At 39.6% G+C, this 16,918-nt stretch overlaps 1 protein-coding gene and 1 long non-coding RNA gene across 2 annotated transcripts in view; one reads left to right on the forward strand and one right to left on the reverse strand.

Annotated features, from left to right (window-relative positions):
* Positions 1–4,299: 4,299 nt before the first annotated feature.
* LOC127573597 (uncharacterized) lies at positions 4,300–6,891 on the forward strand. Its single transcript, XR_007956785.1, has 3 exons — positions 4,300–4,590; positions 5,995–6,157; positions 6,728–6,891. It is a non-coding gene; the product is annotated as an uncharacterized LOC127573597 (long non-coding RNA).
* A 7,392-nt stretch (positions 6,892–14,283) lies between these two features.
* Positions 14,284–16,918, reverse strand: part of LOC127573596 (cytochrome P450 3A30-like) — a 32,629-nt gene continuing 29,994 nt past the window's right edge. Inside the window, exons 13-14 of the mRNA XM_052021965.1 lie at positions 14,585–14,747; positions 14,284–14,379 (exon numbers count right to left, since the gene is read on the reverse strand). Of these exons, the coding sequence (XP_051877925.1) occupies positions 14,284–14,379; positions 14,585–14,747 (259 nt within the window). The remainder of the gene's footprint in view (positions 14,380–14,584; positions 14,748–16,918) is intronic.

Below are 16,918 nucleotides of genomic sequence, written 5' to 3' on the forward strand. Positions count from 1 at the left end.
ACGTCCTCCACAGTGAAGACATAGAGATCCACAAAGGAAGGGAAGATTCAAATAAGCACCAGGTGAAAGTGAGAACAGGCTGGAAATTGGCAGCAAAAGTCATGACATTTTCAAGCTCTGATAATACAGTCATCCATGTACCAGAAAAAACACAGAGGGAGGGGGCCTGAGGAAGACTGAAACAATACAAAAAAACTGACATATCTTAGAGAAAGTGAGTGAATTCAAGGAGAAGTTGTTCAATATGAGAATGAGGTAAGTGAGTACATTGGTGGAGGGGAAATATTTGGGCCTCATTTCAAAGGCCAGTAGGTGATAGGTGGAGACAGACAAGGAATAAAAATCAGGTAGATGGAGCCAGGCAGAGGAGGGGTGATGTGGAGTGTTTAGTATCAATTCCAAAAGTGTGACTGTGGCTTTAAGATGACTTGTTTGTTGAATACAGAGTCACATGCTTGGCTCCTCCCTGAGCTATAGCAATTGTCTGCAGAAGTTTGTCAAACCTGTCTACAGAGGTCCTCGAGATTAACAGTTTTGTTCTCCGGAGTTCTCAAGTTTACAAGTCTGTTCATTTCCTCAATACAAGGTTAGGTAAAGAATCCAGAGACACGACATCCACAAAAACATAGAATGGAGAGGAAAAATTGGTGGGAGTATTCAAAGTAGTTTTCTTGAAATCACTCCACCACATCTTTCCTACATTTAATTGGTAATTGGTTTATTTTTGTCACATATACATCTTGGATGCAACTCAATAATAATATTTTCCTCAAAATAAATTTCCTCAAAATGATGCTCTTGTTTCTTCACACACTTCAGCTAAATAATTCTTGAAAACTATTTTTAAAGAATGGTCACCTTCCTCAGTTTTTCTAGAAAATGCCTGTGTTTAAAATTAACAAGTGTTACTTTGCTGACCTTCAGGTATGTATTCACAAGACTTCCTCCAGCTGCACACTTTTTATCAGACAGAGTAGTCAGATTGATAAGTAGCCCCTCAGCGACACTAAATTTGACATATATTTATTAATAATTTAATAGTCTATTCATATTAAGTTGTTAGAATATTGAACAGTATATAATAAATCATTGTGGTCTCACCTCCATTAAAACTGCTTAAGATGTCAGAGTGGCTTTTGATAGAATCATAGCATAGAAGTTCATGAAACACAAAGTGGCTGTTTGGCCAATCATGTCCCAGCTCTCACTCCACAGTCTCTGTGTTCTTCCAAGTACCTCTTAAATATAAAGAGGGTTTCTGTCTCCTGTACTCTTTCAAGCAGTGAATTGCAGACAACCACTACTCTTTGGATGAAAACATTTTTCCTCAACTCCCCTTTAATCATTTTACTGATTAACTGAAATCTAAATCCCCTCATTATCAACCTCTTTGCCAAAGGAAATTAGTACTTCCTGTTCATCCTGACTAGGTTTCTCATAATGTTGTATTCTCCAATTAAATATATTCTCGGTCTCCATTGTTCAAAAGAAAACCAGCCTCACACCCAGTAGCTGTGGATTACCTGAAATGAATCACATTTGCCACTTTTGTGCTTACCCAACCAGCTCATTGATATCTTGCAACACAAGAAAATAGGGGCAGGAATAGGCTATCTGGCCCTTCAAGTCCAATATGATCATGAATGAGCTGCCCCAGGCTTCAACTCCTCCTCTGTGCCAGTTACACATAACCCTCAAATCCCCAATCCTGCAAAGCTTTATCTGCCTCCAGTGATCTTGCTTCCACAACCCTCCAAAGTGAAGAATTCAAGAGATTCACTGTCCTCTGTGAGAAGAAATTCCTGTGCACCTCAGTTTTAAATCTCCCCTTGTTTGAGACTCTCCTACTAGTGGAAACTTTCAACATCCACTTTGTCGTGCCCTCTTACATGTTTCAACAAAATCACCCCTAATTCTTTGAAATTTCAAAGAATGTATAGAGATCTAACTTTTTTAAAGCTGCTCATGACAGGGCAACCTGACATCACAGAAATTAGAATTTTCTTCCTTACTGCCAACCACAGTGGCAATTTTGAATCATATATAAACTTCCTAATCATGGCTCCTAGATTTAATTTCAAATGACTAACATGTATCACAAAGAGCAAGGGATCTATGGAACCCTTTACATTCAGATCTCCAGTCACTAAAACTCCCATGATTCTCTGCTTTCGCCACCAAGCAATGTTAGTCCAACTTGCCAATTTCCCTTGGATCCCGTAGGCTTTAACTTTCCTGATCAATCTACCATGTGGGAATTTGTCACACACCATGCCAAAATTTACATAGTCTGCATCAAATGTTTTACTTTTACTAACTCTCCTCCTTACTTCCTCCAAAAAATTGAATCAATTTGGTCAGATATGACCTGTCCTTAACAAATCCAGACTGCATGCTTTTGATGCAATCTATTTCTCTAAGTGCTGATTTATGCCACCCCTCACAAGTTTTTCTGGTAATTTCCCCACCACCATTGTCAGTCTGGCTGACCTGTAATTACTCAATCTATCAGTTTGTCTGTTTTCAATGATATCACAGCATTCACAAACTTGCAGCCTTCTGGCACAGTGAACGTAGCCAAGGAAGATTGGCCAAAGATATTTCTAGTCTATGTTATTTCCGCCCTTATCCTTTAATGGTCTTGGATACATTTTATCCACGCCTGGCATTCAAACCACTTTTAAAAACACCAGACCCCATAACATTTCTTTATATATTTATCATTTTTAATGCTTCATAATCTTCCTGCTTAATGGTAATGCCTGCTTTATTCTCTTTTGTGAATATAGACACTTTGAATTATACATGTCTTCTGCCACCACATGCGGACAGTATCTATGCCTTCCTAATTACATTCAAGAAGATCTGGATTTGGGATTGTCCCCTTTATTTTATTCAGAACATGCTTGATCTAAACTTTGTCCTTGAATCCTTCCCACCATGCTGATACCAATTCAGCTGCTTCCCATCCATTTTTGCTAAATCATTTGGCTTGCTAAAATTGGCCTCAACCAGTTTAAAAATATTACTCCTGATCAATCTTTGCCCTTAACAAGATTCAGTACCATCTCCTCTTGAAAAGTTCTCTTAAATGCATTTCAAGAATTTTCTACCATCTGTACTCATCCCTTTGCTACTGTTCCAGATTAGGACAGTTAATATCCCATAATATTATTGCCATAGCTATTTTTAAACTTTTTAGAAAGTTGCATACATACTTCTTCTTCTAAATGGTAAAATCAGCACCCTATGGACCAATAGGTTGAATTTTACTGATGAGGTGAGAGTGACAACATTTGACATCAAAGTAGTATTTGAACAAGTGTAGTATCAAATAGCCCTGATATAACTGAAATCAATGAGCATCAGGACCATACTTTGCACAAAGTGGATGTTTGTGATTGTTGGGGATATATTATCATAGGCACAGGACATGACTGTAGAAATTTCTTGTACTATTACTAGCAATATTGCAGGCCCAACCATCTTCAACCTCTTCATCAATGACTTTTACCTCGTCACAAGATCAGAAGTGGTAATGTTTGGTAATGATGGCACAATGTTCAGTCCTGTTTGCAAGTCCATTCAGAAGACTACATTCTCCTCATCAACTTTCTCCGCTACCTTGTCAAGAAATTCAATCAGGTTACCTTTAATAAATCCCTGCTGGTTCTCCTTTATTAATCCAAACTTCTACAAATGCTTACTTTTTTTTCTCTGATTGTTGTCTTCAAGCTTCCCTACCTCTGAAGTTGAACTGAATGGCTTGAAATTGCAGGTTATGTCATCATACCCATTTTTGAAATAGAGAGTCACATTTGCTGTTCTCCAGTCCTCTGTTACCTCCCTTGTAACTACAGAGGACTGGAAAATTATGGCAAGCTCTTTTGCAATCTTGAGTCTCAACTCCTTCAGCCAGCATCCCATCTGGATATGGTAACGTATTTACTTTAAACAGAACCAGCCTTTCTAATGACTTCCTTTATCAGATTTCAACTCATCCGTCATCACGACTACTTTTGCTTTTCCTGATATTTTGCCAGCATTCTCTTTGTTGATTTAGACTGATAAAGTGTTTATTAATTATTTCAGCCCTGCCCTCTGTCTCAATGCTTGGATTACCTTCTTGATCCAGAATTGAACCCACCCCTCACTACCCATTTGCCATTCACATCCCCCTCCCCCTCCCCCGATGCATTCTCTTGTTCCACAGTGCCACATTCTGGACTGAACAATTTCAAGTCTCTTGCCTATCTCCTATTTCTAATGCTGAATGGTTAGTGGTTACAGAGAGGCAAACACCCTGATGGTTCCTCCTTCTTCCTATCCTTCGAGTTGGCCACTTATTCTTCTGGGTTATCTCTGACTGTGGGGAGGCTGCCTCCTGGAACACATGATTCAGGAGACTGTCACTCCCAAATGCAGCGACTCTAGCTGGCCCTCAAACTCAAAAATCCTGACTGAGCTTGATCATCAGGAGCCACTTCCTACAGATGTGCTCCCCAGGAACATGAAACATACTAAAGTTCCAGATGGTGAGGGAGAAGCCGTCTGTACTCTCCTATAGTTTTTTCTCTATTCCATTTTCAGGTGTGTATTAATAATTTTTTACCATGATTTAATTACTCTTGTTGTATTTTTAAGCTTGCCTTACCTTGTCTTCTGTTATTCTTTTAGTCAGCTACTTGTACTGTTTGCGTTAAGTTGGTAATCTTGTTTGTTACTAATTTTATGCTTCTTGGCGTAGGTTGAAATTTGACCTGGCTGCCTTACTAATTTATTTAATTAAGTAACTGTTATTTTAATCCTTCATTGTTCCTGATTATTTATATTTATTTTAATACTGCCTTTCACTTCTTTCCCCCTCTTCACTCTATTAGCATGCTTACCAGATTATTGTTTTTTACACTCTACTGAAGCTGCACTCCATTTAAACTGTACTCTGTACAGCCAAACTTCTATATCAAAGTCATTTAGCATTATGCAGCCTTAAGATGTATTAGCTCCTACTTCTAAAGCTATAAATCAGTTATGCTTATTCAGTAAATTTTAAAACATGGATAGTTCCTTTATGAAAGAAAGAATTTTGTAAGAGAAAGGGAGTGTCACTTAGGTTGAATCATTTAAGATAAAGTGTGCTTTGAACAGATTGAATTGCATAAGAAAATATGAGCTTTACATATTAATTAAACTTTCTAGGACTCATCTAAAATACTGCAGTTTCACTTCATATTTCTCACCAATTCATGGGCTTTGCTCTTAGTGTGGGAGCACAGAGAATTGTGCACTCATTTATGATCTAAAAACCACTGATCAACATAGTTCTACATATACTTTAAATTGAGCAAAGAGGCTCAAAAATTGTTTCAATATTAGAAAGAAGAGAAATAGGCAGTGACCCTGCTGATGTGTGGCCAGATGCTTAATTGCAAACTATTTGGTTCAGCATCATGCAGTTACGGGAAGAGGAATGGAGACAGAGTAAGAAGCAGTGATGGAAGGCGATGGCATTTGGTTTTCCCAATATTTAATTGGCAGGAATATCAGCTTATACTATCTGGATGTTGGGTAGGTAGTTTAACAATGCAGAATCCTTGGAGGGGTCAAGAGAATATTGAGCTGCCAAGGACATGGACAAGGCATTCAGGAGCAGCAGGAAGAATCAGGGTCAAAGACAGACAATGCGGTTGAAGTGGTTTGCTAGAGTAGGGGTTTTAAATCTCTGCTCAGGATCACCATCTCTCTAGAGTTCCACTTCACAGAATTCAACTTTGTGGAAAGTGAGAAGATGAGAAACTGGAATACTCAAGTGAAAGTAACATAAGTGAGGTAGTTCTTTGTCATTTATGTTAGAATTTAGTAACTATATTAGCATTTTGTACTTTTGGATATGATAATGCTTATCAAGGCATAGTATAAATAAGTGAGGCAATATTAATTCACTGTTGCCTCCAACATGATCTATATTATTACTGGGACTTTATCTGTTTGCAGTCTATAAATTGGTGAAAGATTCACTACTGTCCTTCTGGCTGTAAATATTGGAAAAGATATCTAAGCTGGCACAGATAAATGGATGGTTACTTTTGTTGCAACAGGATCTAAAATATGATTTCCTTTAATATGCTTGCAATGGATTTATCCATATGTGTAATCGGTAAGTTTGATTTTATATTAGTCACTTAATTTGGATTGTACAGCCTAGCAATATGTGACTGCCTTGTGGAATTTTGTGCTGCTAAATCCTTTTGTTGCAGCCTGATGGCAAACTCTTAGATCCAGATCAATGAGTCAACCCTACTTTTGTATTCTGTTCCTCCGGACAATACCCAGTATTTTGATCATACTAACTTGAGTTCATGGTCTTAGTCATTTATCAATTCCCAGAGCAGAATGCTCCTCTATCCCATCTATTTTTTCACCTTCTAAGTAAGATGTAAGATGCTTATTCTTCCTTCCAAAGTGAACTACCTCTCACTTTATTGCATTAAATTTAATTTTCTTTCAATCCAAGACAGTGGAGTCTTGTTTACGTTTTCCTGTACACTAGTGCAGTGCTCCAAATTATTAACTGTTCCTCTCAGTTTAGAAAAACCTGACACCATTTCTTTCGAGTACACATTAAACATTAACACTGTCAACAACTGTAGTCGCAGCATGACTCCCCAGCTGGTAACTTTTCGTGTCTGCATGGAACTCCCCAACCCTCTGTTTTCAACTATTCCAGGACTTGGCCCTGAAGTTGCTGTTTTGAAATCCAAATGAAAAGAGTCTATGACCAGTTGGCCATGTGCTGCATTTTGGTAGAACATTCAACAATGTTTGGTCCAGGAGGATAAGGATAGAACATTTACCAAGCCACAAAATGTAACTTGCTTTGACAAATAATAATTCAAGCATTAAACTTTGTTTTGTTTGTTATTATTATGACTTCCAGACAATCTCCCGATAGAAAATGGAACCTAAAGGGTAATTTCATCCTTTTACTAATATAACAGTGAATGAATCAACATGAGTAATAAAATGTAATCTACTTACAGCAACACAGAAGGCCACTCTGCCCATGCCAGATCCCAGCAGACCAATCCCACTCACTTACAATAAGTAGTAACAGTAACCAATTAACCGAAGATTCCAACAAATCTTCATCAAATCCCATACGTTAAGCCGGGGGGGGGGGGGGGGGGGGGGGGGAGAAGTCTGCTGGGGATATGATGTGATGAGAGGGTTTAAGGAGGAGCTGAAGAATCAAAATTGTCACCCTTTGTGTCCTCACCATGTTGTGCGCAAGTTGCAAATGATAGTCTCAGAGACATTTTGTGGTCTACTTGCAGAGGCCCAGAACCTTCAATTCTCAGACTCTGGGATCCAACAAAAGACTTTATATTAGTCTTTATTTTCAGCTATTAAGTATCCATTTTCTATTTAAGAAAATGAACATTTCTTTAATATTTAACAATACAATGTATATCCAAGTAATTTGTAATATTAAATATTTTTTACATATTTATTGTAGATTTGTCAGGATTATATGTCCAGGAATTGAGCAAACTCACTTGTCTTCTGTTCACACCTCACCTTATGTCCTCATACAAAATAACAATAGGTTTAAGAGCATTCAGACATACAGAAATTGCAGGCAGGAAGTTAAGCTGGTCTTTCCAGTTCCACTGCATGTCTGGCAGCCACTCGATTGAAAAGGTAACAATGAGACCTGATGCAGGGTGTAGTCTACAGGAAATGCTGTATGTGTACTCCTACTCAATTTGTCTTCTATGGAACAGTATTAGGAAACTGCTGCAGTATATTTGCAAACTGTGAACAGACAAAGAGGTGTACAGGAAAGAAATAGATCAGCTGGTTGAGTGGTGTCACAACAACAACCTCGCACTCAATGTCAACAAGACCAAGGAATTGATTGTGGACTTCAGGAAGGGGAATTTGGGAGAACACACACCAGTACTCATTGAGGGGTCAGCAGTGGAAAGGGTGAGCAGCTTCAAATTCCTGGGTGTCAACATCCTAGAGGATCCATCCTGGGCCCAACACATTGATGCAATCATGATGAAGGCATGGCAGTGGCTCTACTTCATTAGGAGTTTGAGGAGATTTGGTATGTCACCAAAGATTCTTGCAAACTTCTACAGATGTATGGTGGAGAACATTCTGACTGGTTGCATCACCACCTGGTATGGAGGCTCCAATGTGCAGGATCAAAAGAAGCTGCAGAGGGTTGTAGACTCAGCCAGCTCCATCATGTGCACAACCCTCCCCACCATCGAGGACATCTTCAAGAGGCAATGCCTCAAGAAGGTGGTATCCATCATTAAGGACCCTCACCATTCGGGACATGCCCTCTTCTCATTACTAACATTGGGGAGGAGGTACAGGAGCCTAAAGACCCACACTCAATGTTTCAGGAGCAGCTTCTTCCCCTCTGCCACCAGATTTCTGAATGGTCCATGAACTATATCTTGTTATTTCTTTTTTGCACTTTTTTTTGGTAACTTATAGTAAGTTTTATGTCTTGCACTTGTTACGGACTCAGTGAAAGTCCCTTTAAGATAGAGAGTGTGTGTGTATGTGTGTGTGGGGCGTGCTTACGCCAATAGAAGATAAAGGACGTAATGACATTGTTGAAGAGGTTAGAAGAAGGAGAGAGAGAGAGAGAAGGGAGAGAGACAACAGCCTGCTTGTTTTCTCTATCGATGGATGAGAAACAATAACTGTGTTTGCCACTGAAATCCATGTATGGAAGTTGGAAGTAATCCGGTGGAGTTCACTTTGTTGCTGACCTGTAGAAGGAAACAGGTATTTGTATGTGGACGACCACGGTTCGGATGCTTTTCGGAGTGAGGAAGTCACTACCGAGTAAACACTGAAGTGTCGTTTGGGGTCCATCGTGGAACATTTGGATTTTGTATGTACTCTCTCTATGTTTTTCTACATCTACATCTTATCTTCAGACAACAGTGGTTGTTGAAGAAGCCCTTGCTCATGTTTCACCTTATGGCTTGCGGAACTGAACTTTAAGAACCATTCCGGAACTGGGAGTTTTGGACTTTGTCACACACACACACGACGAGTTTAGTTTTGGGGTTAACGTTCGAGGTTTAACATTTTTGAATTCTAACATACTAACATTTTTACTTTTATTTTACGTATTATCATAAGTAGTGATTAATAAAATAGTTTTTAACACTAAATCATGCTCAGTGTGTTTCTTTTGTTGCTGGTTTGTGACACACTGTACTGCTGCCGCAAAACAATAAATTTCACGACATATGTCAGTGATAATAAATCTGATTCTGATTCAGAATCTTGACTTAGCATTTTAATATAACGTGGATACAATAGAGCCCTGCTCATTTCAAATGGAAATAAAGAATAGAGACTTCAATTAATCTATATCATAAGAGTCATACAGCACAGAAATTGGTTCCTCAGCCACTGAATCCACCGACCACCAAGCACTTGTCTACATTTATCTTACATTTTATTCTCCCCAGATTCCCCTCAGCTCCCCTCAGATTCTACCATTCATTTCCACACCAGGGGCAATTTGAACTGTCCTATTAACCTACCAACTTGTACATCTTGTGCTTGTGTAGGGAAACTGGAACATCTGGAGAGAATCAAAACAGAACATGCAAACTCTACAGAGACAGTGCTGGAGGTCATGGTTTAATCCAGTTCACTGGAGCTGTGAGGCAGCAGATCTACTAGCTGTGCCACTTTACTGCCCATGTTGCATCTTTCACAACCTCTAGACATTCCAAAGCACTTTACAAGCATCATTTTTAAGTGCAGTCACCTTTACAAGGAAAGGCAGTGGGTGATTTATACAGAGCAATCTTCCATAAGCTATAATCCAATTATGAACAGATAATGTATCTTTTAGTGAAGTTAGTTGGGGAGTAAATATTGCCTAAGGGACTGGAGAGAGTGACATAGCATCATAGAGTTATAGAACATGGAAACAGGCCCTTCAGCCCAACTCGTCCATGCCATCCACGTTGTCTACCTGAGCTAGTCCCATTTGCCTGCATTTGGCCCATAAACCTCTAAACCTTTCCTATCCATCTTCCTGTCTAAATATCTTTTAAACATTGTGACTGTAACCACCGCTACAGCTTCCTCTGGCAGCTCGTTCCATATACTCACCACCTTCTCTGTGAAAAAATTACCCCTCAAGTCCTCTTTAAATCTATCCCCTTTCACCTTAAACCCATACTCTGCATACCCATTGATTCCCCCAATGCCAAAAAATCTCCCTATCTCTGCCTTAATATACTCAGTGACAGAGTCTCTGCAGCTCTCATGGGTAGAGAATTCCAAAGATTCACTATCTTCTGAGTGAAGAAATTTCTTTTTATCTGTCCTTATTGGCCAACAATTTCCTTTGAGACAGTAACCCCCATGCTTGAACATGAGGTGTACAAATAGATCTTGGGCAAATGTGACAGAGGAGCAATTTATGAGTGAGGCCACAAATTACTTGGCGATGTTCAATTATTTCCCCAGTTGCCAAAAAATAGACCATCTCAATTCAATCACATCTTCAGCTCTCATTCATAAAACGTAGGGTCAGTTTGACAGATAAAGTATTCCAGACAGAGTTGTAAATGGCCCACAGTTTGCTGCAGGTGAGTTTGTGAACACAAGAAGTAGAAGCAGGAGGCCATCCAGTCACTTTCACCAGTTCCGCCATCCAGTAAGATTATGGCCTATCTTTTACCTCAGCAACACTTCCTGAACTAAACCCACATCCCTTGATCCTCTTAATATCCAAAAATCTATTACTTTCTGACTTGAACTTGCTTAGTGACCAAACTTCTACAGCCATCTCAGGCAGAGAATTCCAAAGATTCACTCCCCTCAAGGTGAGGAGATTTCTTCTCACCCCATTCCTAAATATCCAACTCTTTATTTTAAGACTCTATCCCCAGGTTCTACACATCCTAGCCAAGGGAAACATCATCTGTGCCACTACCCTGTGAGGTTCTGTATATTTCAATGGTGTCACCTCTCTTTGTCAAATTCTAGAGAGTATGGGCCAAATCTGCTTAATCCCTCCTTATAGGAAAAACACCGCATCCAAGTAACCAAAGTGGTACACATTTAGTGTACTCCCTCTATTGCCAGAATATCCCTCGTTTGGTGGGGAGACCAAGCCTATCCACAATATTCCAGTGTCAATCACACCGGGGCCCTATACAGATTCTTCATTGCCATAGAATTTGAGTATGAGAATAAGACATTTTTATTCTTGAATTCAAATCCACTTGTAATAAAGGTCAACATATCAATTGCCTTTCTAATTGGTTACTGTAACTGCAAGTTAACTTTCAGTGATTTGACTACAAAGGCAACCCAGTTCCCTTTGATTATCCACACCTTTCAATCCTTCACCATTTAAAGAAAACACGTTTCTTAATATTTTTACTAAAGTGAACGATCTCATTTTTTTTCTCATTGTTAATCATCTGCCTTGTCCTTGCTTATTCATTTAACCCATATATGTCCCTTGCAGCCTCTTTGCATCTTGTTTACAACTTACATGGCTTCCCGTCTTAGTACTATCAGCAAATTTGGTCCCCTTATTCAAATCGTTGATATAGGAGGAGCCCCAGTACTGATACCCGCAGTACCCCACTAGTCATAGGCTTCCAACATGAAAATGATCTATTTATTCCTATTGTTTTCTTTTTCATTAACCAATCCTTGTATATTACCCCCAATCTCACGTGCATTGATTGTGTTTAATAACCTTGTGTGGCACATGATTGACAGCCTTCCAAAAGTTCAAATAGAGTTCATCAACTGTAATCAAGCATGATTTCCCTTTCAGAATTCCACGTTGTCTCTGCCCAATCTGATAATTATTCTCTAGTACCCTGCTACCATTTCCTTAATGATCGATTCTAGCATTTTCCCAACTACTGATGGCAGGTTAACTGTAGTTCTCAGTTTTCTTTCACCTTCCTTTCTTAAATAGTGGGGTTAAATTTGCTATCTTCTAACCCATAAAAGCCAATCTAAAATGGAATTTTGGAAGATGACAACCGTTGCATCCACCATCTTTGGAGCCATTTCTATCAAAACCGTAGGATGCAAGTCATGTGATCCTGGGGCTATTTATTGGCTTTCAGTCTCCCTGGCCTTTTGTTCACTACATCTGGGTCCGATAAGTTGTAGCCAAGTGGGAATTTACTCATAAAACATCATCACCACATTATCCAAACCAATGGAAAGTGAAGAACGCTATAAAAACAGCAAAGTCACTTCTAAGAAAAGCAAAAGAAGTACACAGAGATGTATACCTCAGTTCCTTGGCATGTTCAAAGACACTAATGCCGGGGTTCACATTGTCCAAAAGAGACTGATGAAATACCAAACCAGAACTACACTGCTATCAGCCGCAAGGATGTCAAAGCCTAAAATTCCATCTGTATTAAGCAGACTGGTGTATACTGGTGAAGATATTACATTATCAAAGATAGAAGTATCATCTGAGGAAGGCTACAGATGTAGTTTGAGGAAACGTAAGCTGATGATCAGCTGACACCAGATACAGCATCTCATGATAAAACAATTGTAAGCATCAAGCATGGAGGTCAAAGGGTAGCATCCACATGGAGGATTACCACATTGTAGACTTGAAAGTCATTAACAATATCTTAAAGCCATCATTGCTCATCATGAACACACAGAATGTGACAAAGAGTACTTTGAAAAAGAACACACTACTGTCAGCATAATACAATACATAGACTGCCTGTAAAAACCGTCAAAGAGTTGACAAAGCTGCAGCATTCGCTTTGTGAGGTGATGAATGTAGTTCATGGAGAGGTGTCATTTAACAAATTGTCAGACAATAGGAGGTTCAAAACTCCAATAATACATTGTGGTAAACAAACTTGACAAATATTTGTCACTTGATTTCACTAAGCCAGTAGGAATGATCTTCAGATACAGAAGCAACATCTTTATATTGTAGCTCAAATATTTACAACAGGGGGGAATTAAGTTCATGACTAAGGGAGATGGCAAAATAGAATGAATCCATGACGTGTTTTGAGGAAGGGTCATTGACCTGAAATGTTAACTGGTTTCTCTTGACCGTTGGAGTTCTTCCAACATTTCTGTTTATGTTTCAGATTCCACTTGTTCTCAATGCCATGTTTTTCTTTGGTTGCTCTGATTGGGAAAGATTTTGATTTTGGATTACCACCAGTTAACAATTAAGGTAAGATATTAGTTCTTAACCTTTGTTTCTCTGTTCTACCATCAGGAAAACTCCTTAGGAATGAAGATATCTGGTGGGACCACAACACAGACAATAATGAATCAGCAGGTCATTTTATGCGCTGTCTACATTCATTTCAGCACAGCAGTAGACAGCTGTCTGAAATGAAAATAGAAAATGTTGTAAATGTTCAACCAGGTTAGGTAGCAGAGATATCAGGTTGATACTCTTTCAGAACCTAGTTCTGATAGAAGGCCATCAATCTGAAACATTAATTCCACTCCTCTCTCCACAGATGTGACCAAACCCGCTGGGATTCTCCAGTAATTTATTTTTATTTCAGATTTTCATCATCTGCCATATTTTTGTTTTGCTAGTGGATAGCTGTCCATTGGTTAACAGACAACCCAAGTTCTATAAACAAATTTATTAATCGAATTAAAAGAGACAAAAGCATTCAAAACACAACACAATGAATATATATTATTACATTTAATTTTATTTATTCATAATCAAAAATTATTTTGCAAAAGCATTAACTGTTGCATTTTCTATAGAAAAAGTTTTAAAGTGGAAACATAGTTAATTGATTTTGCTTCAGAGATGGCACGTTTCAATATTGAAAATTTTAAACATTTTTATGCAAAATTCTATTGATCAGCCAGCAATAATCAATGGAACAATCCCAGTAATAGTATCTCTGTGAACATTAGCAACTCCCCCAATATTCACTCATAGCTACAAGATGGAGTATGGGTGCTTAGCTTTATTATTTCCTCAGCGCCATTCCCACATATATTTAGAACATAGAATGTAGAACAGCACAGAACAGGCCCTTTGGCCCACAACATAGCTAATCCCTCCTCCCTACAGAATGCCCATATCCCTCCATTTTCCTCTCATTCATGCATAAATTCATAGGTGCATAAATTTGTATATCTTTCTGTTTAAAGAGTTAGGTAAGATGCTAATTTTAGTAGTTTGAGATATACATGCTCCTTAACATTTTCACAGCTCCTTACGATTCTTCTGTTTTATTCCTTTGAATCAGCATCTACTCGTGACACAAATTTCAAAATTATAGGTTTTTTCGGACGCTTGGGTCCTTTCACATCCAGTTCTAATGGGATCTGGAATAGAAACAGCAGTGGTAATGTTAAATTAACAGAGGAATTTGACTAGAGATGAATAACTTACATTTCATCTCATTATCCTTCTGTCAGCTATTATTCACCCCACCCGCACCTTCACAGCAAGTGCTTTTTAAATAGCCCAAAAGTTAATTTAATATTTAAGTCACTTTTTCATGCAATTCCTCTATTCTACAATGCTCACTGGTGTCTCGTTGCATGGCACAAAAGTCAGGTGCTGCAGGAGAGAAACAATCGACATCTTTATCATAAGTTGAGCAAATCGCATCCCAACGCACTTCCGAGGACCCATCCCAAATGGCAGGAAGATGGAAGGATTCTGAGACTGCCTTTCCTCTTTACTGAACCTAATTATACAGGCAGAAACAGATCATTGTCACTTTGGTTAGGAGAGATGGATGAGAATACAAGACTTTGAAACTGCAACCACCTAACCATTCCCTGACTTACAATTCCATCTTGTGGTACAGTTGCACAGGCATCGAGTGCCAATCCTGATGGTACTCAAGGTCAGACTGTAAAATTTTGGCATAATCAACAAGGGAGCAGCAGGTCGGCTGAAGTTGATCCTGTTTGATAATGCAAATTCACACTTGATCCATGATGATGCAGGCTGTAATTCTAATCATGACCCTATTCCAGTGCAGGCTGGGGTCAAGCAAGACTATGACATAATCTAACCCTTTTCCTCAATCTTTCTTGCTGCAATCTTGATCCTCCCCTCCAACAAACTTCCTACTGAAGTGGTACTTCACTATAGGCGACACGCCGGCGCAGCAGTTAGTGCTGCTGCCTCACACTCCAGGGGCCTGGGTTCAATCCTGATGTGATTCTGGAGCAGAGGCAACATGTGCTTCCCATTTGCCCTGTTTCCCAGGATAGAAGGAGGCCACCCGGACCACTCCGGGGTAGCAATCCCATTAGTGCCATTCCCTCTCTCCCAATTTCCCTGTACTCCTGCAACTCATTCTCTCATAGGCCCATCAATCTGCTTTTAATTCTTCTTTTGCCAATAACCTACACTGAGGATAATTTGCAGTAGCCAATTAATCCACCAGTGTGTCTTTGAGATATGGGAGAAAACTAGCACACATGGAGGAAATGCATTCAGTTGTGGAGATCATGTACAAACCCCTGAACTATATTACAGGACCGAACCTGGGTTGCTGGAGCTATGAGGCAACAGGACTAACTGTTGCACAAGTGTGCCAACCTGCAGGTTACATCCACTCCAGGGGGAACCCTGGTGCAGGGGAGGTGCTGTTTTGCAGCCAAAAAGCTTGAGGGAGATGGCATAGCCTTGCTTGATGCAGTCTGCAGTGAGATTGAGGTTTGATTAGAATCAAGCATGGAAATTGGCTCTGATGGGTGGTCCACATTGTCTGCTTTGGGAGTCAAAGTCAAAGTCGAGTTTATTGTCACATGCACAAGTACATGTATGCACAGGTGCAATAGAAAACTTACTTGCAGCAGCATCACAGGCACATAGCATCAGATACACAACATTCACAAGCATAAATTAGCGATATAAATTATATACAATTAGACAAGAAAAAACACAATCAAAAGAAAAAAAAAGTAAACAAAGTCCACTGTAGTGCAAGGTGGCCAGTGTGTTGCTATACTGAGATGGTGACTAGGGTTGTGCAGGTTGGTTCATGAACCAAATGGTTGAAGCTGTTCTTGGACCTGGTGCTGTGGGACTTCAGGTTTCTATACCTCCTGCTCGATGGTAGCTGCAAGAAGTTCACAGGGCCCGAATGGTAGGGATCTTTAATGAAAGATACTGCCTTTTTGAGGCAGCGCCTCATGTAGATACTTTCAATGGTGGGGAGGGATCTGTTTGGGCATGCAAATAATCTGTTTCGAGGTCCTTCATGGCAAGTGATTACTGAATGGACGGAGGGAAAAAATTCAAAGGCTCCTCGAAAAATAATGTAACATCCTCACTGACTAGACTAGTGAGAATCCCTGGCCTGTGACAGCTCAGAATGGAGGAGGAGTACTTGGGATGGAATTGAGAACCTTGAGTCTCTTTGTCAGGAGCAGACAAAAGCCCAGTGAAGAGAGAAGGACCACACACCAACTTCTATGCTACCTTCCCACCTGCCCCACCAAACACCTCCAGCTCAACCTGTGGCAGAATCCATGATTCCTACATCAGCCTCATCACCCACTTCAATCAAGTCATCCACAATCTCAACAGACTGCTGAAGACCTAAACGACAATTGAAGTTTGAAACACACCAAGAGAGCACAATATGTACGTGGAAAGATGCCGACTACATGAACAGGTGCTCAATTTACCAACCACATTCAGATTTCCAGTGTGCAAGAAAAGGCATCGCAATCTGTACTTACTCACAGAGCCATCAGGGAACCAGCCTCTTCTCAACATTAAATGTAAATCGAAAAGGTGACTATGTGTCTCCAAGATAACAAAAAAAGAGCTCAGGGAAAAATGCCAGGGTTTCATGTTACAGATTAATGCCTGAAATTCATCCTTGTCATTAATGCT

The sequence above is a fragment of the Pristis pectinata genome, chromosome 8, assembly GCF_009764475.1.
Source record: "Pristis pectinata isolate sPriPec2 chromosome 8, sPriPec2.1.pri, whole genome shotgun sequence".
Taxonomy (NCBI): Eukaryota; Metazoa; Chordata; class Chondrichthyes; order Rhinopristiformes; family Pristidae; genus Pristis; species Pristis pectinata.